The sequence below is a fragment of the Anolis carolinensis genome, chromosome 1 (assembly GCF_035594765.1).
Source record: "Anolis carolinensis isolate JA03-04 chromosome 1, rAnoCar3.1.pri, whole genome shotgun sequence".
Taxonomy (NCBI): Eukaryota; Metazoa; Chordata; class Lepidosauria; order Squamata; family Dactyloidae; genus Anolis; species Anolis carolinensis.
The window spans coordinates 18,380,689-18,405,291 of NC_085841.1; the positions used below are offsets into that span (position 1 = coordinate 18,380,689).

Genomic DNA, 24,603 nt, shown 5'->3' on the forward strand with positions numbered 1-24,603 from the left:
TAAATAAATAAATAGGTTATGATTTTACAAATTAAGCACCAAAACATCATGTTAAACAACAAATTTGACAGAAAAAGTAGTTCATTACACATTAATGCTATGTAGGAATTACTGTATTTATGAATTTAGCACCAAAATATCACAATGCATTGAAAACATTGACTACCAAAATGCGTTGGATAATCCAGAACGTTGGATAAGTGAGACTCTACTGTATTACTAATAATATTGCAGTATAGTGGTATAGTACAATATAGTAATATATAATGCTTATATTATGCTATACTAATAATATAATATATTGTATATACATATAATATTGATAATATCATAATGTAATACAATATCATAATATACTATTATAATTGTATATTATATATTGCATGTAATATTACTAATAATATTGCAGTATAGTGGTATAGTACAATATAGTCATATATAATGCTTATATTATGCTATACTAATAATATATTTTATATACATATAATATTAATAATAATATTATAATGTAATGCAATATAATAATACAGTAGTCTCACTTATCCAAGCTATACGGGCCGGCTGAACGTTGGATAAGCAAATATGTTGGATAATAAGGAGAGATTAAGAAAAAGCCTATTAAACATCAAAATAGGTTATAATTTTACAAATTAAGCACCAAAACATCATGTTATACAACAAATTTGACAGAAAAAGTAGTTCATTACACATTAATGCTATGTAGGAATTACTGTATTTATGAATTTAGCACCAAAATATCACAATGCATTGAAAACATTGACTAAAAAAATGTGTCGGATAATCCAGAACCTTGGATAAATGAGACTCTACTGTATTACTAATAATATTGCAGTATAGTGGTACAGTACAATACAGTAATATATAATGCTTATATTATGCTATACTAATAATATATTTTATATACATATAATATTGATAACATTATTATATTGTAATACAATATAATAATAATACACTATTATAATTGTATATTATATACTACATATAACATTACTAACAATATTGCAGTATAGTGGTACAGTGCAATATAGTAATATATAATGCTTATATTATGCTATACTAATAATATAATATATTTTATATACATATGATATTGATACTAATATTATAATGCAATATAATACTAATAATAAAATATAATAATATTTATTATATATCATATATTAAATGTAATATTATTAATAATATTGCAGTACAGTATAGTGGTATTGTACAATATAGTGATATATAATACTTATATTGTGCTGCGCTAATAATATAATATATTGTATGTACATATCACTTGTAAGCTGCCCTGAGTCCCCTTCCGGGTGAGAAGGGTGGGAATATAAATGCTGCTAATAAATAAATAATAAACGGAAATATTTCCTCATTGTGTTGTCGAAGGCTTTCCTGGTTGGGATCACAGGGTTGTTCTATGTTTTCTGGGCTGTATGGCCATGTTCCAGAAGTATTCTCTCCTGCCATAGATGTGGGCGAAACGTCAGGAGAGAATACTTCTGGAACATGGCCATACAGTCCGGAAAACATACAACCCTATCTTCTCATTCCCTCAAAATAAACTGAACAGTTTTGTAAACAATTCACATAAATAAATAAATAAATAAATAAATAAATAAATAAGGTGTTGTGGTATAATCATATAGTGCAATATAATAATATATAATGTTAATAATATATAATGTTTAATAATAATAATAATAATTATTATTATTATATAATTATATATCATACTAGCTTGGGGTCCCAGCTGTGCCTGGGTTATTAGAAGAAGGCCTTGTTTGTTTTGGGATGTTAGGTAATATCACTGAAGTTTGGTCCAGATCTGTCGTTGGCTAGGTTCAGGGCTCTCTCGATAAGGGTGAACTACAACTCCCAGATGCGAGGTAAATCACCCCCAAACCAGGCCCATATGCACTGTTAGCCATGTTGGGTCTGTGTGCCAAATTTGGTCCAGATCTGACATCAGGTAGGCTCAGTGCTTTCTGGATGCAGGTGAACTATAACTCCCAAAATCAAGGTCCATTCCAAGTAACCCCTACAGTATGTTAAGTTGGTCATGGGGCTTCTCTGTGCCAAGTTTGGTCCCAGTCCATTGTTGGGGGGGGGGGGTGTCACAGTATCAGCGAAGGCACTGCAAGTCCCATTATCCATGGCCAGTCTGGTCCAGATCTATTGTTGGTTGTGTTAATAGTGTTCTCTGGATGTAGGTCAAGTACAACTCCTGTAAATCATGATGAATTCTCCCCAGACCTCTGGTTCAGTTGCTGATCAATTCCTCTGTTCACTGTGTGCCATAGGAAAGGGTAGGAAAGGGTTAAGGGAGAGGCAGTGGGCGGGGTCATCCAAATTAAGGAACCTTGGGATGTGCATTCTGGAGGAAAAACAGAACATCTAGGATGAAATGGTCCCGCATGAAAGCCTTCACTTGGGGGGGGGGGGGGGGGCAGAATGGTGTTTGTGGAGGACACGAGCAGGGTTTGGGCTACATGTTCATGGCACTCACTATAAACTGTATGCCAGTGGGGGGAATGCCATGGGTGTCTCCTGCCCAGTGGGAATTATTGCTGTTTGTGGAGGTGGGAGGTTGTCTGTGTAAGTGGACACCTTCTCCATATACACATATACACATTTTCACTTTTATTATGTGTATAGAGACTATAGAGATTATGTGTATATAGATATTACATTACATATATATATATATATATATATATATATATATATATATATATAAAAAATATATATTGTATTTATTTATTTATTTATAGTATTTATATTCCCCCCTTCTTACTCTGAAGGAGTAGTCTCAGGGCAGATATATATATATCGCCTAAGATAGATAGATAGATAGATAGATAGATAGATAGATAGATAGATAGATAGATAGATAGATAGATAGATAATTACTTAGGCGATCCCTCGTAGTTCGAGGATGATGGTCCTCCGTCTTCGCTATCTTGGGGGTGTGTCCGTAGATGGCTGAAGAGACCTATTCTCAACCCGCATGTTCTCCCGCAGTGAGGACATCGGTTTCCAGGTGGAAGGCAGTCTCGGTCAGGGTTGGCTTGACGGGCCTTCCTCTTGGCATGTTTCTCCCTTAAGCCCTCCATTTGTGCCTCTTCGAACTCCGCAGCACTGCTGGTCACAGCTGACTTCCAATTTGAGCGCTCAAGGGCCAGGGCTTCCCAGTTCTCAGTGTCTATGCCACAGTTTTTAAGGTTGGTTGCTTCTGGAACATGGCCATACAGCCCAGAAAATTCACAGCAACCCAGATTCAGCTTGTGGTCCACTATGACTCCTATCCCTAGAAGAGGAACCTTTTCTGAGTGCACCATTCATGGGTTTTGCCAGAATCCTCACAACACAAGAATTGCAACTACACAGTGACCATTGAAGTTTAGATCCGGGACACCCCCAACCTTCAGATGATATTCAAGTCCCATTTTCTACATATAAAAGAGCAAATCAAGGCTTTTTATTAAAAAAAATGTCAAGCCATAAATACAAAATATGAAAGGCTGACTGTACAGGTTCCTGCTCAATAATGTACTTTAGGTCCCGTCTACACTGACCATTTCATGCAGTTCATAAATAGCTTCAGTGTGTGGTATCCAAACAAACTCCCACAGCATCACTTGGAAAAAGTCCTTAATGTGCGTCAATAGTTGATGGTTTGTGTAAACACCATCTGGGCCTCAAACTGGGTCCAGGATTTCCTGGGTAATAATCTGGACAGCAAAACCACTTACTTCAATATCAGTTCAAATGATTAAATTGTCATTGTAGATGGGGCCTTAAACTTAAATAGCCCTCCTCAGTATACAGATTTCTGCAATTTTGAATATATGTGTAGTGCAGCTAGCAATAGTACTTTTTATTTAACTTCCTCCAACATTTTGGGTAAGGACATGATTCTGATACAGAAACTTGTCTGAATGTGCCTACTTGGCTCTAAACAGAATGAGAAATTATCAAAATTAAATTTATAGCAGTTTTTCCTGCACATATCACCTGAAAAGCACAAGATTCTTTAATGAACATTTTCATGAACATAGTCCTAAAATTTGGTTACTAAGCATTAAATATTAAGATTTGCAACTATGATTGTCACAGGGCCAAACATGTGCAAGAAATGTTACATTTTCCACATAAAAAGACTATTTTAAAAGAGAACAGTTTTGCTCAGATTGGCATCATGTTGTCTATATACAAAATATAAAAAGGGTTAAAAGTTGCTTTCAGTTGCCAACAATTCAGGTGTAGAATGAAAAAGTCAAATCCAGAGTAGGAATGAATAGCAATCATTGGGATTAATATACATAATTTTCCCATGAAAAAGTTTCTTTCAAACGTCATCTCCATGAATGGCTGATACCTATATTTTTCTATAATTTTCCAGATTATAAGAGGCAGGCTGCTTATTTCAGGCTACAAGGACAAGCAGGAGTGCCTTCTGAGCTGTTTGTTTGCAAGTTGGAAAGGGTATAACCCATCATAAATATACATAAAAATAAATCTGTACAGCAAAACGCTAATTAAAACAATGATCTGAAATCTGAAGTCACATAAAGGCCTGAGGAAATAAGGCACACTTTAGGAAGGTGCTTAAAAGAACAGGATACGTGCTAGGAAGGAATCTCCAGGGAAAGTATGACCCGCCTCACCACCAACGGCATGAAAAAAAGCTTAAGGTAAAGGTAAATGTTTTCCCCTGACATTAAGTCCAGTCATGTCTGACTCTGGGGGTTGGTGCTCATCTCCATTTCTAAGCCAAAGAGCCGGCGTTGTCTGTAGACACCTCCAAGGTCATGTGGCTGGCATGACTGCATGGAGCGCCATTACCTTCCCGCCGGAGCGGTATCTATTGATCTACTCACACGGGCATGTTTTCGAACTGCTAGGTTGGCAGGAGCTGGGGCTAACAGCGGGTGCTCATTCCACTCCTGGGATTTGAACCTGGCACCTTTTGGTCCGCAACTTCAGCAGTTCAGCGCTTTAACACACTGTGCCACCAGGGGCCCCTGAAAAAAAAAAGCTTAGACAGACACTTATTTAGGACCCTGATCCTCTCAAATATAAAGGTCAGCACCAGTATACAGTTCTCAAAAATAACTGGTAGATAGCGAAGTTCTTTTAATACTGTGCAAACTGGTTTCCCTTTATAACAGTGCAAGTAGTGACTGAGAAAATCCCGAACCCTTCCCATTATTCATTGGGTGGGATGGGTTCAGAAATGTGTTCATACATGTACTGCTTGTATCTTGACACATGGTTTATGCGTCTTGTTTCAAAACCGTGACTTCAAACATTATTTTAATAAATGGCACTATAGGCTTGCTTAAGGAATGTTTAATTTTTACCATATAGCGACAGTAGAGGCAATTTTTGTTACAGCAACTTCACCGGACATAACAAATATTAGAGAACCAGTATGGTATAGTGGTTTGAGCCATTGGTCTATGGGAGCATGTTTACCAGGCATGGGCAAACTTGGGCCCTCCAGGTGTTTTGGACTTCAACTCCCACCATTCCTAACAGCCACAGGCTTTTTCCTTTTCCCCCTCAGCCGCTTAAGCGGCTGAGGGGGAAAAGGAAAAAGCCTGTGGCTGTTAGGAATGGTGAGAGTTGAAGTCCAAAACACCTGGAGGGCCCAAGTTTGCCCATGCCTGATGTATACTATAGAATTAATCAAGTCTGACACTTTACCTGCCATAGCTCAATGCTATGGAATCCTGAAAGCTGTAGTTTGTTAAAGATCCGCACTATTTGGCAGAGGTTAAAGACCTTGTAAAACTTCAACTCCCATGATTCCACATCATCTTTTAGCCATGACAGTTAAAGTGGTGCCAAACTGCATCAACTCTACAGTATACATGCACTCTATGAGGTGGTTGCTGAGGATTATGATTTACTGGACTGGGACTAGGATTTGTAAGACATGTATCAAATGACGCCACTTCTTTTTTACATGAAGTGTTTTTGGTTATATGATAATGGTCCAGTAGAGGGTGCTCCTGTCATTTATACAACACACTAGAAAAAGCAATCCTTTCCATCTGCTAATTTTTGAGTCCCTGCATAAAGGCAAGTTTTACCTCCTCACTCACTGCCATATAAATTGAATTTCTATGCATTCCCATAATAAACATAAATAGAAAAAGGAGCATTACACCACAAACTTTAACATCATTATTTTGCGTTGAGCCAATGACATTGCTCAATATGTTCTTGATATTATGATACTTTCATAGACTTTTGAGTCTATGGAAATTCGTCCCATTCATAAATGGCTAAGTTAATTCAGAATACCTTTTTCTGATTTAAAACAAATGGAAGGTACAGTACCAAACAACAAAATAGGACTGCTTTATACTTAATCAGGCTATTTTGTTTTGGAGAAAACAAAAAGCAGGTGCAGCATTAACAAGTCTCTAATTGATCCCTCCTCCAACTGATCTACAAGAAATTCATTTTATCATATACTAAATTACTGTAACAGCATGGAAAGTTTTATTTTGGACGATAGTTTTCAGAATTAGTCTGCACGCCTCCTGAAGGGCTGATTCCAAAACTGTAGTCTGAAAAAGTAAGCATCATTTATTATTTTTAAAAATAGCCACAGCTAGGTTTAAAATAGGATTTGATTAGCTGCCGATACCTAAAAACTAGAAAAATGTTTTCTCTTTGTAATTTCAAGACAGTGAATGCCATACTTCCATAACTGTACTGGTGCAGTTAGAAATTAGAAATTCCTGGTGTGCTAACAAATATTCAAGTATTGAAACATTCAATATACCTGAATGGCTAGGAAAGGAATGTTTCTGTGATGTGTTTGATTTCAGAGTTGATGGAGGATATCTTTTCCTTCTGCCAGAAGAAAGCTTCATTGAAATTCTGCAGCAAAAAACCCTACCAGTTGAGAAGGATGTTCACTTTTCTACTGCTGAAAATTAATGTGTTGAATATAGACATTCCTTTCTCCAGAGCTGGAAAGAGGACATGAGGACATGAAATATACCAGAGCTTCCCAGAAAACAGTGTGAGAAGATTGCTGGTGCCTGCAGGATATATTTATGCAGTTCTAATAACTTGCCAAAGTACATGACCACTGAAGAAGAGTTCGTCAAAACAGACATATCCAGCTTGTATTGTCTCATAACAGACATGGAAATAGAAATTCACTTCCATGTATTTGGCTCTACATGGACGAAAACTTTTTTTTGCAGCACCTGATGCTCTCTTGTAGGAAAGGTTACTGTTCATTTCATGAGAAGCCTGCTACAATATCTCCTTGCTCAAATATGGATCTTTGACTAAAATGAATAGGGCCGAGACTCCACTCTTAGAGGGGAAGAACATGTCCTAACTTACCAATTAATGTGTGCTTTTGCAATAATGTTTGTGTGGACCAAGATACCTTTCAGCTATGTGAGGATCATAATCCCAGTAACCATGTTCTATGGTTTCCTGAATCATGTGTACTTTCCCTTTCTTGGCTTGTGAATCAAGTCAGAACTATCACCTTAGAGACTGAATTACAGGCATTCAGTCTGGTGCTTGTAATCACTACAGTTGTCTGGCATGGAAATGAGCCCCAAGGCCAGTGTGTCTTCAAACTCATTGGGATCTGCAACCATGACCAAAGGAGGGGATCCGAGCTGGCAAAGAAATCAGAGCTGTCCATTTAGCAAAGTCTCTGGATTCTTGTCCACAGGATGAGAAACTGGACCAGATTCTGGGTGAATAACTTGTGCAAGCCGCTGTATCTTCTACAAAGCAGAGACGTCTCTTTCCAAGATTTCTAAAGAAACCAGGTTCTGAGAAAGATGTTAGCATCACACAGATGATGTTTGGAAAGTGATCACCAGGGCTTATTTTTTTCCACTTCCAACCCCTTTCCGCCCAATAAATTTTTACGCAACCCCAGGTATATAAAATATTTACTAATAATAAACCAGCAATTTCAAGGCTTACTAAACTAGCTGATTTTCCCTTTTTGGAGAGTACATCTGAAGCATTTTCTCTGCAGAGTTCAATGTAAACTCTGCACATTATTGCTGACTGATTTGTGTAAATGCATGGCACCCTAAAACTTTTTACTGTTGCCAATTTTTTCATGAACCTAACATTGAGCTAAGGAGACCCCATTTGCAGTTGGGACCCCCAGTTTAAGAAGCAGTGGTCTGGTAAAGGCAGACATGAAAAAGAGGGTTATCCAATAGGCAGGAACCGCAGTGGCACAATGTTGGTTAAACCCTTGTGCCGGCTGAATTGCTGACCTGAAGGTCGGTGGTTCAAATCCGTGAGATGGGGCGAGCTCCCATCTGTCAGCTCCAGCTTCCCATACAGGGACACGAAAGAGACCTCCCACAGGATAGTAACACATCCAAGCGTCCCCTGAGCAAAGTCTCTACAGACAGCCAATTCTCTCACAACAGAAGCAATTTGCAGTTTCTCAAGTCGCTTCTGACACGATTAAAAAAATCCAATAGGCCACCAGGGGAAACATCTTTATGAACACTGAGAATGACAGTGTAACTAGAGGATGCTGTCGTTGCAAACTCTTGCTAAAAAAACAATTGTAATCATAAAAAAATGAAAAGAAAAGATCTGGTGGAAAGTTTTTCATCATCATCAGAGGAGAAAATGCAAGCTGCTCTGATGCAGATTTATTAATGCCCAAAATATATGAAATTCTCAATTCATTTCAAGACTTGTTTTGAGACAGGTGGCAGGGATGCAGAACAATTAGCTTGGCCTTAGATTATTTACAGCAGTCTGTTGCATTCCCCTCCCATCAACCTTTCACCATTGGATGTGATCCTACTTTGCCTGTACTTGAAGCTGTGTGTGTGTGTATGTATATGTGCGAGAGATAGAGAGAATAACCCAGCATATCGACAAAGTCCTTCTTGTTGAAAGATAACCCAGATAATAAAATGCACAATGAGGAAAGAGACGGGAAGAGGAGAAAAGGAAATAAAGTGCTCTTTCTTTCTTCTCCACCTCCTTTTTTGCAGAAAACATAAGAATTAGAAATTGCTAACCAGAGCAGCAGAATGTGCGCTATCAAGAGTGAGAAGCAAGAATGAGGCTTGGCTGATCTAAGCTGCTCACCATTAAAGGGCATTTCTCAAAGCTTTCTATTTCTAGTTATTTGGATGAGCGGGGGGTATGGCCACCATTCCTTCCTAACTCCATTGCTGGAAAAGGTACAGACAACTTCTTTGATACAAAGTTTTAAAAGATGCTTCATATCTTCTAAGACACAGACATGAAAACAAAGCTCATGCCTTCTCTTTAGTCTCCTCCCCGGAGTATTATTTCAACAAAACCTTTTTAAAATGTTAGAGAAAGCCTGTAAACTTTCTAGATGTAAATTATGTCTGAAGTAGTTTCAAAGATAGGTAAGGCACGGTGCACATTATGCATACACAAGAGTCTAACTTGTGATGTACAATATTGTTCGGAAGGAAAAATCTTCTGATCTGTACTTGAATTAAACAGAATTTCCTCACAGAGCATGAGGGAGTTTGGCAATTCCTTTTGTCATTTTGGGAACTAACTTCCACAGCTTCCCATCAAAATGTAGGATGTTTAGCTTTGTAGTTCTCATATGCGTCAACTATTTCTGTAATGACAGTGGGATCGTCCAATGTGGTGAGATCTCCCATATCAGTAATGCTGCCTGCCACTATTCTTCGGAGCAACCTTCTCATGATTTTCCCAGAACGTGTTTTGGGGAGCCGTTTCACTACCTGTTTGAAAAAGAAAAACAGTATAGTAGTGAATGATTGCAAACATTACATAAGCCAACAAAATCAAACTTTTTGTAATCATCAGAAATGAGAGTAGCACAGTTTAAATCAATTTTTATGCTGATTTTAAATGTCTTTTTTATCATGTCAATTTTTAAAAATATGATGAATGATACATTACAGCGGACTACTGTAAAGTCTACACATTTCACATCGTATTTGTGTAACACAAGCCAACAAGTGCTTTTCATCAGATATAATTTTAGGTCATTCTTATAGAGTTTTTTGCACTGAATTTAGATCTGTGTTTATTTTTTCTCTATTAACATGTAGTTTTTGCGATGAGGATAATTGAATAATTAATGCATTTACGAACAGATATCAGCAAAATCTAATTGATATCAGTGTGTAAAAGCATTAATTTTTTGATTAGCATCATGACAAAAATCCAGAGAAAAATAAACACAGATATGAATTCATCACAAAAAACTCCATAAAAATGACCTAAAACTACATCTGATGAAAAACACTAGTTGGCTTGTGGTTTATTAGACTCTATTGATATCAGTGAAAAAATGCATTAATTATTCGATTAGCCTCATTGCAAAAAATATACGTGTTAGAGAAAAAATAAACACAGACCTGAATTTGGCGCAAAAACCAAAAGAATGACTTAAAATTATATCTGATGAAAATAATGATAATAATAGTAACAATAACAACAACAACAACAACAACTTCATCTTTGTACCACACTTCCATCTCCCCGAAGGGACTCGGGGCAACTAACATACGGCACAAGGTGTCTAAAACAACGCATAAAATAAACACACAATACAGTACAAAATAAAGCCAGTAGTATTAAGACAACAATTTGAAATCAGAACAGTGCCCGATAACTTATAGTGTCAATTGTTGTAACAACATGGCCAACTGTAAACAAGAAGAAGGGAAAGAGATAGTGCAAGTTGTAGCTAAGGAAAAATATTTGTTGACTTGTGTTATTATTACTTTAAATGAAATCAAAACTCATTCAGCCTTAAGATACTAGCTTAGTTCAAGCACTACAAAATGGAATAGGTAAAGGTTTTCCCCTGACGTTAAGTCCAGTCATGTCTGACTCTGGGGGTTAGTGCTCATCTCAATTTCTAAGCCGCAGAGCAGGCGTTGTCCGTAGACATCTCCAAGGTCATGTGGCCGGCATGACTGCATGGAGCGCCGTTACCTTCCTGTCGGAACGGTACCTATTGATCTACTCACATTGGCATGTTTTTGAACTGCTAGGTTGGCAGAAGCTGGAGATAATAGCGGGCGCTCACTCCGCTCCTGGGATTTGAACCTGAGACCTTTCGTTTTGCAAGTTCAGCAGCTCAGTGCTTTAACACACTTTGCCACCGGGGCTCCTACAAAATGGAATAACTAAACAAGTAATCCATCCCTAACCCATACTCTAAAATTAAAATAAAGGAATTTCCTGAAACATATTTTGAACTATGCCTCTTTTCATATAGGGACTCCAAAATCCTTCTCTTCCATCCTGAATTGTCAACAATCCTTATTAGTCAATAATAAACCTCTCCAAATGCTGCTCCCCCCCCCCCCCCCCGTTATTGATGACAAAGAAACAAACAGATGTGCGGTGGATCTATTCAATCAAGAGAAATATATAATGTTTCCACTATCTTCAGAGAGATTCAGTTGCCCATTGTGCATTCCCTGGAGCTTGGAGAGAGGCAATGATTCTATGCTGTTTTAAAAGTTGACTATCATCTGAGTGACTTACCAGAACATGATCAGGCACTGCATATTTGGCTATCTTTAAGGCAACTATTTCTTTTAACTCTTTGGTAACAATTTCTGGGTGTGCGGTTTCATCTTTTAGCACAATGAAAGCAAATGGAACTAAAAGAAAGAACAAAACACGTTTACTATTTATTCAAGCAGTTTTCAATGTATATTAGGTACTCTTTTTCACTACAATAGAGAACACTGGTATAATAATCCATTACTCTGCGTGGGAGAAGTGCCAATGTGGTCTGAAAAAATGTGGCTCTAATGATATTTTCACAAAGAAATGCTAGGAAATACTACTATTTTGTTCGGTGCAGCTGTTCACTGATTTTTTTTTTTTACATTCAAGTTCCAACAAAATAAATTCATCCAATTGTGAAAGCAATTTTATGCATGTCTACTACAAAGGAAGGCATATTGAGTTAAATACAAGATTGTTGTTATTGTGTGTTTTAAAGTCATTTCCAACTCATGGCAGCCCTGAGGTGAAACTATCATGGGGTTTTCAGGGGCTGAGAATGTATGACTCCCCAGTGGGTTTCATGGCCAAGCAGGGAATCGGACCTTGGTCTCCAAAGTTGTAGTCCAACGCACATTCTGGCTTTCCTAAATACAAGCATTGGCCTAAATACAAGCTACTCCACGGCTAATGGGCATAGAATAGAAGCTCTGAAGCCAAGTGGCATCACACTTCAGTCCACTGAATAAAATTATTTTACATCTATTTCCACATGTAAGAAAAGGAAATAAAACATCAGAAGTGTAACGTGCTTTCTTCTCATGCATGAATACTCAAATCAAGTTGTTAACCTTAACTGAATTGGCTTGCTGTGAGTTTTTCGGGCTGTATGGCAATGTTCCAGAAGCATTCTCTCCTGGCAGGCATCCTTAGAGGTTGTGAGGTCTGTTAGAAACTAGGCAAGTGGGATTTATATATCTGTGGAATGATGTCCAGGGTGGGAGAAAGAACTCTTGTATGTTTGAGGCAAGTGTGAATGTTACAGTTAGCCACCCTGACTGGCATTGAATGGACTTTCAGAAAACAGGGAAATTTCAGGAATGAAACAATGAAACACCTCCTTCCCCCAGGCAGGAAGCAGCCAGGCTTTGAAGCTTGAAAGGCCATTCAATGCCAATTAAGGTGGCTAATTGCAACATTCACACTTGCCTCAAACATACAAGAGTTCTTTCTCCCACCCTAGCCATTCCACAGATCTATAAACCTCACTTGCTTTGTTTCCAACTGACCTCACAATCTCTGAAGATGCCTGCCATAGATGTGGGTGAAACGTCAGTAGAGAATGCTTCTGATTCCAGTCACAAAAGCCTTCAACAATACACTTAACTGAATTTATTAAGCTGCTCTTGTTAATATCTAATCTTTGATCCTGGTTCTAAATTCAATAAAGTACATGAATGAGGCAGCAAAATCAATCACAACCATACTAGTTTGAGTGATCCTATTGAGCCAGTAATACTGAGAATGAAATCATGTTTTTCTTCTTTAACCCACATGCTTCCATGCCTGGATTTTTAAAAGCAATGAATGGTTAAATATCTGAATAAGGACATTAATATGTTTCATCCACTTACCTTCCCCTTTGATGTCATGAGGATAGCTAATCACAGCTGTTTCAGGTACGGCAGGATGTTCATCCTTTTAGAACAAATGAATTTAAAAGCAAAGTAAACAAAGCAGATCATTTAAATTATGCCATTAACTAATTCGTTTGTACTGTGATTTCATAATGTTATCTGTTTTAAGCATGAGTTTTTAGTAGGACGAGTGTCAAAAAGCTTGTTCATACCCACCAAATATGTGAGCTGTCTCCATTGTAAGCATTTATCTGAGTTTACATTGATTGACAGATAATCAATTGTGGTAGTTAATCCTTAACAGCACATTCGCACATACAAGTTATCTCTTAATGTCACAATGAGAGCATAAATGAATGTCCACAGGTGAGCCAACCCTCAAACCAAAATCTTATGCAATAAGTTGTTTTGTTCAGATCAGTTTACAAGAGTGAATTCTTGATGCTCAACAATTACCATGGCGTCTTCGATCTCAGCAGTTCCAAGTCTGTGTCCACTGATGTTCAACACATCATCCATTCGCCCTGTTATCTGGTAATAGCCTTCTTTGGTTCTGTAAGCTCCGTCACCCGTGAAATAATAACCTACAGTGACGAAACAGGCGTAATGTCAGTAAATCCTAGTGCAAACATTTCTTAAGATCACAGTGCTCTTGTAGATGACACTGCCAATTACTCCTGTGGAAAAAAAATCACAGTGTTTATATTGCAGGCAGATTATTATGAATCACTGATATTTATCACAGTGGAAAGAAGATGACTTCACACAGTACATGTTTTTATGTTAACACAGACGCAAACAGTGGAACTTATTCTGTAATACAATCAGTCTTCCATATTTGCAGATTTGATTATTTGATCAGCAAAGTCTCTCTAGGTCCCCCAGAAGTTATGCTAGAGGATCTGGAAATTCCCAGAAAGGTGTCCTTTGTTTGAAAATAATATTCTTTTTCTATTCAGGGGCTTTCCACTTTTATGGACATCCCAACCCCAGTGAATGTGGAGGCTGGCTGTATATGCATGGTATGGGACACATTTACACACACACAGTCCGAAAAATCCTGCAAATCTCATGGGAAGACAGGCAGACAAATGTCAGCATGCTGGAAGAAGCAAAGACCACCAACATTGAAGTGATGCTCCTACGACATCAACTCCGCTGGATTGGCCATGTTGTCTGAATGCCTGATCACTATCTCCCAAAGCAATTGCTATACTCCCAACTCAAGAATGGGAAATGTAATGCTGGTTGAAAGGAAAAGAGATTGAAAGCATGGGCTTAAAGCCAACCTTAAAAACTGTGGCATAGACACCGAGAACTGGGAAGCCCTGGCCCTTGAGTGCTCTAACTGGAAGTCAGCTGTGACCAGCAGTGCTGCAGAATTCCAAGAGGCATGAATGGAGGGCTTAAGGGAGAAACGTGTCAAAGAATCTGCGGGTCAAGAATAGGTCTCCACAGCCACCTACACATCCACCACCAAGACACTACACTTGGAGGGCCATCATCCTCGAGCTACAAGCTACTGCCTAAGTAAGTAGTAAGTAAGGGACACATTTATATATGTAAATAGGTAATTATAAGACTAAGATCCAAAAACATGAAAACTGGAAGTGGAAACTTTGTTTACTGCAACACACAACTGTTTTCCAAATGGGTGAGGCTACTGGAAATATTTCTGCTTTCATTTCTGTGCCATTACAAAAAAAAATGACATAGAAAGCCTGTGCTAAATACAAGGGAAAACTATGGAAGGATAGGAGAAGAAATAAATAGGAGAATTAAATATGTAATTTTTTTGGAAAAGTTGAAAAGGTAAAGGTAAAGGTTTCCCCTGACGTTAAGTCCAGTCATGACTGACTCTGGGGGTTGGTGCTCATCTCCATTTCTAAGCCGAAGAGCCGGTGTTGTCCGTAGACACCTCCAAGATCATGTGGCTGGCATGACTGCATGGAGTGCCGTTACCTTCCTGCTGGAGCGGTACCTATTGATCTACTCATATTGGCATGTTTTCGAACTGCAGGGTTGGCAGGAGCTGGAGTTAACAGCGGCCGCTCACGCCACTCCCGGGATTTGAACCTGGGACCTTTCGGTCTCCAACTCAGTGCTTTAACGCACTTCGCCACCGAAGTCATACAGAATGTTTGTTGAAGTCATACAGAAAAGCTTTTTCCCCCCTCCAGGTTTTATTTTAATGCAGATTTGGGGGGGGGGGGGGGGAAACCATGCAACATCAGCATCTTTTTCAGATTGAAAGTCGTTGTTATATATAACATAATTTGGCATAAATCATGTCTGATATATTAAAAGTGCCATTTACTCAGAAAATAATTACTTAGTATTATTTCTATTATCTTACTCACTAAGGCAAAATTTCCCAAACGTCATCGTTTTGTTGCTTCATGAAAATCAATTTAAAAAAAACAACTCTAATAAGTACAAAATAAACCATTTACATTCATTTTAAAAAAGGAAATTATTTTATCACTTGTAATCCTCCATAGCTTCATTTCTCTATGGAAAATGAACTGTGGGTGGAATTGTCAGATGTGACAATAAACATCAGCACTGCCCTCGCCTGGTCTAGAGATAAGAGCAAGCCTTATGGAATCACCATGGACTGAAATTATGCTGTTTAGCCGGCATTGCACTACCCAATATCCGTCGGGAAGTAGCAACCTGTAATGAAAGGACCAAGGCATTGACATCTCCGGCCCATACTCTGTTTGGATATCAGCCAGCATGCCAACGTCTTAAATCAAGAAATAGCTTCCTAAGATCTACAGGGATACTCACAGGAACACTTCAGCAAACAAGAGTCCAAAAGTAGCAGGTTAAAACCTGGAACCTCAATCAGTAGCTGAGACTGGATGAGAAACTCCCTCCTGGGCACACAGAAGACTGGGCGACTTGGAAGGCGCTGAACAGACTGCGCTCTGGCATCACAAGATGCAGAGCCAATCTTAAGAAATGGGGCCACAAAGTGGAGTCCATGACATGCAAGTGTGGAGAAGAGTAAACCACAGACCACTTACTGCAATGCAGCCTGAGCCCTGCCACATGCACAATGGAGGACCTTCTCACAGCGACACCAGAAGCACTCCAAGTGGCCAGCTTCTGGTCAAAGGAAATTTAGTATAATGCCAAGTTTTTAATTTTGTTTGTGGTTTTTTCATACATTATAACTGTAGTCTCAATTCGCTTCTGACACGATAAATAGATAAATCATGGACCATACCTGTTCAAGATCTCACATTGTTTCCAAGTCATCACCGATTTCACCTGATGCAACAGAACATTAACAACAATTCTAACAGAATCCTTTATTCTTTTATTTATGTTTTGCAATCTTACTCTATTTTCCACAAGCTCCTTTTCCTAGAATTCAATCCGGTATTAAATAAACAGAGATGTTTCAGAATGTTTATTTGTCTCCATATTGTCTTTATATAATAAAACTTTGCTTAACAGGCATGACTAGTGCTGAATACAGGTTTCAACATTCCATAAAACAAAATTCCCTTAATATTTTTAAAGGGAGCAAAAGCACGCCATATTGTTGTTGAAAGAAGAGGAAAATAGTAAAAAATTGTGCAAAAGAATGCTGTGCACATGTTACACCCATATTTCCTTTTATCATTCTTACCTGGGTAAGTTTTAAAATAAGCTTCTATGAATCTCTGGTGGTCTCCATAGATAGTGCGTGCCATGCCAGGCCAGGGCTGGGAAATACAAAGGGCGCCAGAAACATCATTGCCTTCTAATACATTTCCCTGAAGAGAAGGGGTGCAAGCAAAAAGAAGACAGTTAGCAAGACAATTAAATCTACCAGAAACAGGAGCAAATGGCCTAACAATACATTAAATTCACCTCTGGGACTCAAATACAATGGTTCTCAACCTGTGGATCCCCAGATGTTATGGCCTACAACTCCCAGAAATCCCAGCCAGTTTACCAGCTGTTAGGATTTCTGGGAGTTGAAGGCCAAAACATCTGGGTAGCCACAGGTTGTGAACCACTGCTCTAGTACATGAGCAACATGAACACTTTTGCAGCTACAGACTACCAAGATTAAACACAAGATTTAAAACTTTAAAATGCATGAAATATTTACTTAGTTATTCATCAAATTTGGAGAGAAGGGAGAAATAAGTAAATGTTCCTACTAATATAATAATACATTTTTGGAATGATCCCATACAAATTTTTAAATACTCTATGAACTAATATTACGTAATATTTTGTAATTAAATGTGCACAAATGGTATCTATCACCAGCAAAATACTCCTGCATTTGTGAATAATGAAAGGCCATCCATCTATCTATTCATCTATCTTCCTTTCTTCCTCTCTCTTTCATGGACCAGACTGAGAACAGCTGTTTAGAACATGTACAGGCCATTTACAGCCAGCATGTTGTAGTGCAGTGGTTCTTGACTTGTGGGTCCCCAGGTGTTTTGGCCTACAACTGCCAGAAATCCCAGCCAGTTTACCAGCTGTTAGGATTTCTGGGGGATGAGGCCAAAGTATCTGAGGACCCACAGGTTGAGAACCACTATTGTAGTGCTTTGTGTATTAGACTGACTCTGGAATCCAGAGGTCAAATCCTCACTCAACCATGAAAACCCACTGGGTAGTCTTGTCACATTTTCTCAATTTCAGAGAAAGGCTAACCCCCTCTGAAGAACTCTTGCCAAAAAGACTGCATAATAAGTTCGCCTTGGGGTCATCAAAGACTTGAATAACTTGAACGCACACAACACCTACTACAGGCTATTTATTCAGTAGCTTCCTTAACAAAATACATGCAGCAGTCACTGCACATGGCAATCTTGGAAAAATATATCTAGGTTTTATTGGTTTTAAACATGTTTTCAATGTTTTAGAGAGATTATTTAATTGCCTCAGTACCAGGCCTGAATATATCAACTCAACTTCATAACTACTGTATATCTCCCTGTTTTCACCTTCTCATCCATCAGTACTGGGTTAATCCCATAGAATGGTCTCATTGCTATAGCTGGAATTATCTCATCTTCTTTTTCTGAAGGCCGAGGTGCAATGCAAATCCCACCAGTTTCTGAAAAAACAATGGGGAAAGAAAGGTCAGCTGAAATTCATACATGGTCTGTTCTTCTTTCATGGAAAAAATGTAACAACATTGAACAAAACATATTTGCCATCCATTGTAATAGGAGGTGATAATAATATTATAATGTAATACAATATAATAATAATAATAATAATAATAATACACTACTATAATTGTATATTTATATTACATGTAATATTACTAATAATATTACAATATAGTGTTATAGTACAATATAGTAATTTATAATGCTCATATTGTGCTATGTTAATAATATAATATATTGTATGTACACATCACTTGTAAGCCGCCCTGAGTCCCCTTCAAGGTGAGAAGGGCGGGAAATAAATGTTGCTAATAAATAAATAAATAAATAATAAACTGAATTATCTCCTCATTCCCTCAAAATAAACTGAACAATCTTATAAACAATTCACATTAAAAGGAGATTTTTCATTAACCATTTTCACATATTTTTCCTTTAGGATCCCCATCACTCTGAACTGCCAGGATGCATAAAGTATAATGCCTAGAATGGTCATATACCCAAATGTTCAACTTCAAGAGATTTTTATATACACAGATGTTATTACTATTGGTACAAATTTACACTGTTCCTTAAACAATTAAAGGGGCCATGATTAGGTAAGCAGGAAATATAGGTTTTAACCCCATTCGTGATTTTACCTTCTTGCTTTGATAGTTCCTTAGTTAAGGTCAGAAAGAAAGTCAACTTAATAGCATAGGGGTGAACAATAATTGTCATGGATAAAACAAACAGATCAGAATCAGAGATGAGCTCAGAGAAAGACATTCCAGGTGCTCAGTCTAATGAGCAGTCAGATAGGAGATTTATGTTCCATCAACACAGAGCAGCGCAACAGAGTTTGCGAAGGTCAAATTACTTGTTAGCCAAAAAGTCCTTATCAGTTTCTCAGGGGAAAAGGCATGATTTTCTGTCTATATTAGCAAGCTCAAAAGGTTTCTTTGCCAGTCTGGGCAACGTTGGTTTTTGAAGATACATCTCTTGTCAAGTCAAGCTTTCTAAGGGATTTCCAGTTCCATGTTTCCTGTTGCTCGTGCTCCATGCTGTCAAGTTTTAAGGATTGTCATGGATTTATCAATAGTTTTTAATGCTAATCTTGAACTTTGAATTCTGTGGACTATTTTTGAAATTTTGACTTTGGTTTTTATTCTATTTTGCTGATCTGCTTTTTAGATATATTCTTCAATACACTGCTTTGCTATTTCACCCTGGACCTGAGTGTGGTGTTAAGAACATAGGCTCTTCCCAGCCTTGGAGTGCTACAATAAAGGCTGCCAAATTATCATACTAGAAGAAAAATGTCTGATAATGTGAAAGTGATGGCCACAATTCTAGAGTGGGAAGGAGGCATAAAGCTGCTCTATAAAAATGTGTTGTCGAAGGCTTTCATGACCAGAATCTCAGGGTCGTTGGGAGTTTTTCGGACTGGCCATTTTCCAGAAGTATTCGCTCCTAACGTTTCGCCTACATCTATGGCAGGCATCCTCAGAAGTTGTGAGGTATATTGAAACAACTAAGCAAGGAAGGTTTATATATCTGTGGAAGGTCCAGGGTGGGAGAAAGAACTCTTGTCTGTTGGAGGCCAGTGTGAATGCTGTAATTAATCACTTGATTAGCATTAATGGCCTTGCCAGCTTCATGTCCTGGCTTCTTCTTGCCTGGGGGAATATTTTGTTCGGAGGTATTAGCTGCCCCTGATTGATTCATGTCTGGAATTCCCCTGTTTTCAGAGTGTTGTTCCTTATTTACTGTTCTGCTTTTAGAGTTTTTTAATATTGGTAGCCAGATTTTGTTCATTTTCATGGTTTCCTCCTGTTGAACTCCTAGGCTGAACAGGCACCTCAAATGCACACTGGAGCCCCAGAATATAAGCAAGAAAGCTGTTTATTGAAGATTATATGCAAGAAATAGCACATTAAAGTTCAAAGTCAATAAAATGTATTTATTTATTTATTTACAGCATTTGTATTCCGCCCTTCTCACCCAGAAGGGGACTCAGGGCGGATCACATTACACATATAGGCAAACATTCAATGCCTTTTAACACAGAACAAAGACAAACAAACATAGGCTCCAAGCAGCCTCGAACTCATGACCTCCTGGTCAGAGTGATTCATTGCAGTTAATTGTAGCTGGCTTGCTCTCCCGCCTGCGCCACAGGTTTAAATCCACAAGAACAAAGTACTTAATAAACTTGAAGAGTCTATGAAAATCACTCAAAGAACTAGATATCAAACTAGATATCAAAGTAAGTCCCACAAAAAGATCTCACTAATAGTCCAAACAAGAGTTTCTAGGATTAATCCAAGGCATGAATCAAACTGGAAACACAGGAAAGTACACTGGAATGCATGAACAAGACTCCAAATTTAGTCCAAGTACAGAGTCCAAGCTGGATCACACAACAAGGTTCTCGGCTGGAACATAAGGCAACGGTCTTGGCTGGAACACAAAAACAAACTGCAAAATCAACTGGAAACACAGGAAAAAAGCAAGGCTGGAACTTGAATCAAGATACAAGACCACAAACATACACACGAAGCAAAGATCTTCCTTTTTGAATTAGAAACGTTACCACCTCTGGCTGTTTCAGAGAAAGCAAGGCTTCTTATGGGAAATTCAGGGTCTCATACCGTGAGAAGGTAGCTCATTATTTCATTTCAAAAGATCCGACCTGTGAGGGATGCAGTTCAAACTGCCTTCTTGCAACAATTCTGTCTCTGGTCCCAGAATCCGCTGAGACAAACTTTGGCTGCATCTCAGGCCCAAACCCAGAGTCCTCTGGCAAGGCAGGTAGGGGAACAAACTCTGGCTGCACTTCTGACAAGGCAGATGCAGGGACAATCACAGGCTGAATGGGGCCAACCTCATGCTCACCTGACAGCTTAGATGGAAGGCTGGGCTACAACACCTCCTTTCTGTTGAAATTGTCCACATATTTGTGGATTTCAATGGCTTCTCTGTGTAGTCTGACATGATCGTTGTTAGAGTGGTCCAGCATTTCTGTGTTCTCAAATAATTTATTGTGTCCAGGTGTGCTCCTTGTTCTGTTTTTCACCTTCTGCCTCCAACCAATGAGCTGGGAAGCTACCTAGAGAATTATATTCAACCCAATTTTATGTACTTAGCAAGTGATTTCGACAGCAATGATAGAAGTGTAAGGACATTATGGAATGTGCTTCCTTCTGCTGTTTTCACAGCACTTCAAATGGTTTGCCGAAAAGCGGTTTATGAGACTAAAATGCTATTATTGTATAGGATTAGATTCTCCCACCCATTATGGGCATTCTGCGATTATTTTCAATTCAGGATTGAGCCTCTTAATCATTCTTTCCTCATTTCTATCAGGATAAATGTTAAATCAGATCAGAGATTTCAACCTTAATCAGATCTTTTATAGCCTAACACTAGCAAATACACAAAAAGAAACAACAGTAATAAAATCAAAGAAATTTTAGGCCTTGCATTAATAAAAGCCACACTCCACAGCTGGCATAAATATATGCAGTTACCCTGATACCAGCAATTTACACCAAATTAAGATCTACTGCTAAAAGTCTATAATTTATTAGTACTCTTATCTCAGGATTTTGCTCCTTGCTTGCCCTCTGAAGGCTGGAGACGTAGAAAGAAGAGCTGCCCTACTTGGCACAAAACAGCAATCCTCCATCTTTTTTCATTTATAGAGATCAAGGCTCAAACAGGGCTTATACGCTAATGGGAAAGTTATTTGGGAAGCCTAAAAGGTAATGGATGGCTGTGTGCCCTAATTACAAATCACTCAAAATATCTTAAAGCCATTGTTACTGTTTATAGTGTATACAGTACTTTAAAGGCATTAACCTCTTTATCTTGTTTGTCCTTATCAAATTCTAGGAAAGTAGAAGACTACGCCTTCAGAGGACAAGAAACAGTGAGATGCCTCATTTGACATTACAGTGATACCTTGACTTAAGAGTTTAATTTGTTCCATTACTGAGCTCTTAACTCATAATGCTCTAGGTTGTTGTGAGTTTTCTGGACCGCATAGCCATGTTCCAGAAGCATTATCTCCTGACGTTAACCCCCATCTATGGCAGGCATCCTCAGAGGTTGTGAGATCTGTTGGAAAACTATGCAAGTGGGGTTTATATTCTCTGTGGAAGGTCTGGGGTGGGAGAAAGAACTCTTGTCTGCTTGAAGAAAGTGTGAATTGTGCAATTTCCCAGACTGATTAGCACTGAATGGCCTTGTAGCTTCAAAGTCTGGCTTCTTCCTGGGAGAATCCTTTGTTGGGAGGTGTTAGCTGGCTCTGATTGTTTCAATGTCTGGAATTCCTCTGTTTTCTGAGTGGTATTTTTTATTTACTGTCCTGATTTTAGGACACTCAGGAAACAGGAATGCTTCTGGAACATGGCCATACAGCCTGGAAAACCCACAGCAACCCAGCCTTCAACAACACATCAAAAAGCTCTTATCTCAAAGCAAATTTTCCCACTGAAATGCTACTGATCCGTTCCGCCACCTTCCCGAAACCCCTCCATTTTTTGTTCCATGTTTTTAAATAAGAAAATGTACTTTATAAATAACAAATAATGTATAAATGCACATTCACATGGAACAATAAAAAAGGAAGAACAACTTTAAAATGATAGAAGCACAAAGTTGTGGCAAGGAAGCACAAAGTGAAGAGGCAGAAATTCCATTTTCTTCACACTGTACCCATCCCAGCCTCCCTCTCTCTCTTGCTCTCTCTCCCTATCTCTTCATGAAGCCAAACATACCAGGAATAAAAACCACACAAAATCAACTAACCCAAAGTTCCACAAAGCAGTCAAGAGCAAAGCAAAGAGCAATTTCCCAGAACAGACAAGATCACGAGGCATAGAGGCTGCTCCCTAAAGCCCCCTACTCTTGCGTTAGTGCTCCCTCTGTCATTAGCTCTTAACTCAAAATGCTGCTCATATGTCAAAGCAAAACCAGACACACAGTGGTTCTTAACTCAAGGGGCTCTTACGTTGGGGTGCTCTTAAGTCGAGTTTCCACTGTATCTCTCATGGATATGGGGATCTTACTGTATTACATTTGAGGCTTCTATATTATGTCTTGAAGGAATAAGTTTAACCAGAACATAAAATATGAAAGTTATGCTGCCACACAGAGCCTATCACACTTTCCAAATATAACAACAGTTAAGATTTGAACTCTGATCTCTCTGTCAGTCTGCCTACCTTGCTGCTCCCCCTCATTGCACCCCACTGATACACTCTCTCTCATAATCTCCTTCTCACTTATCCACTCACCCCAATGCTTTCAAATGGATTTGGAAAGCCTGATTTGCTAATCTTTATGCTTGTTCAAGTTGATTATCTTGTGGCACACTGCTGCTTCAGAGAGCAATGTTCCAGAGAGGATAAACAGCAATTAACGGGCTATTTTTAAATTGATTATGAGATGTGCAATTGAAAATCAACACACATTATGCATCTTCAAAAACAACATGAATTATTGTTATAACTACCCTTTATATCCACAGGAAACAATAAATCCCACAAAAATGTGTAGATTTACATTGAATACACTGCATAATCAGCTTTTGAGACATTATGGTTTTCCACCAGCAGTCATTATTGGGGGAAGGGGGAATCATTCTACTTTAAATAATTAGTTTATAAGTCTGGGTGGACCAATATTACTATTTTAGAAATTGAATCTGAGGCAAAAAAATTACAATATAAACAGGGTTTCTTGGAATATAAACTCTTTAGTGGCTTTCATGCCTGAGGAATGTTACTTCAGGGAAAAGGAAAAATATTTCCTTCCTAAAATGCTAGATACTTCAATTGCTGTGTTAAATAGTGATGGAATGCTTTCAACATGAGCATTTTTACAGCAATTGTATAGCTCTTTTCAATCAATAAAAAGGAGAACAGGGCAGGGAGAGATCAACTCTGGCACTGTTCCTTTTAAGAACCTGCTATTTCATATATAGAATAGCTTGGGTACCCGGTGTTGTCTGGTAATTTGCTCTGGATGACTCATTGGTGGAGTTCAGTGTGCTCTCCGGCTGTTGGGTAAACTATAACTCCCACTATGGTGAGTCAATCCCCCTCAAATCCCTCAGTAGGTTGAGTTAGGTATGGGGTTCTGTGTGCCAAGTTTGATCTAGGTCCATCTTCAGTGGAGGTCACCGTTTCCCTGGTTGTGGGTGAACTACAACTCCTGGAAAGGAAGGTCAGTTCCCCCCAAACCCCTCCAGTATGTTCAGTTGCTGATGAGTTCCTCTGTTTGTTGTGTGCCATGGAAAGGAATAGGAAAGT

The 24,603-nt window shown here is 38.5% G+C and overlaps 1 protein-coding gene across 1 annotated transcript in view; it reads right to left on the reverse strand.

The window, feature by feature from the left end:
• Positions 1-8,640: 8,640 nt before the first annotated feature.
• acss1 (acyl-CoA synthetase short chain family member 1) overlaps positions 8,641-24,603 on the reverse strand; it is a 64,120-nt gene continuing 48,157 nt past the window's right edge. The window contains exons 9-14 of the mRNA XM_003216121.4: positions 18,134-18,246; positions 16,813-16,939; positions 13,626-13,753; positions 13,167-13,230; positions 11,566-11,684; positions 8,641-9,782 (exon numbers count right to left, since the gene is read on the reverse strand). Coding sequence (XP_003216169.2) covers positions 9,606-9,782; positions 11,566-11,684; positions 13,167-13,230; positions 13,626-13,753; positions 16,813-16,939; positions 18,134-18,246 — 728 coding nt within the window. The 3' untranslated portion in view covers positions 8,641-9,605. The remainder of the gene's footprint in view (positions 9,783-11,565; positions 11,685-13,166; positions 13,231-13,625; positions 13,754-16,812; positions 16,940-18,133; positions 18,247-24,603) is intronic.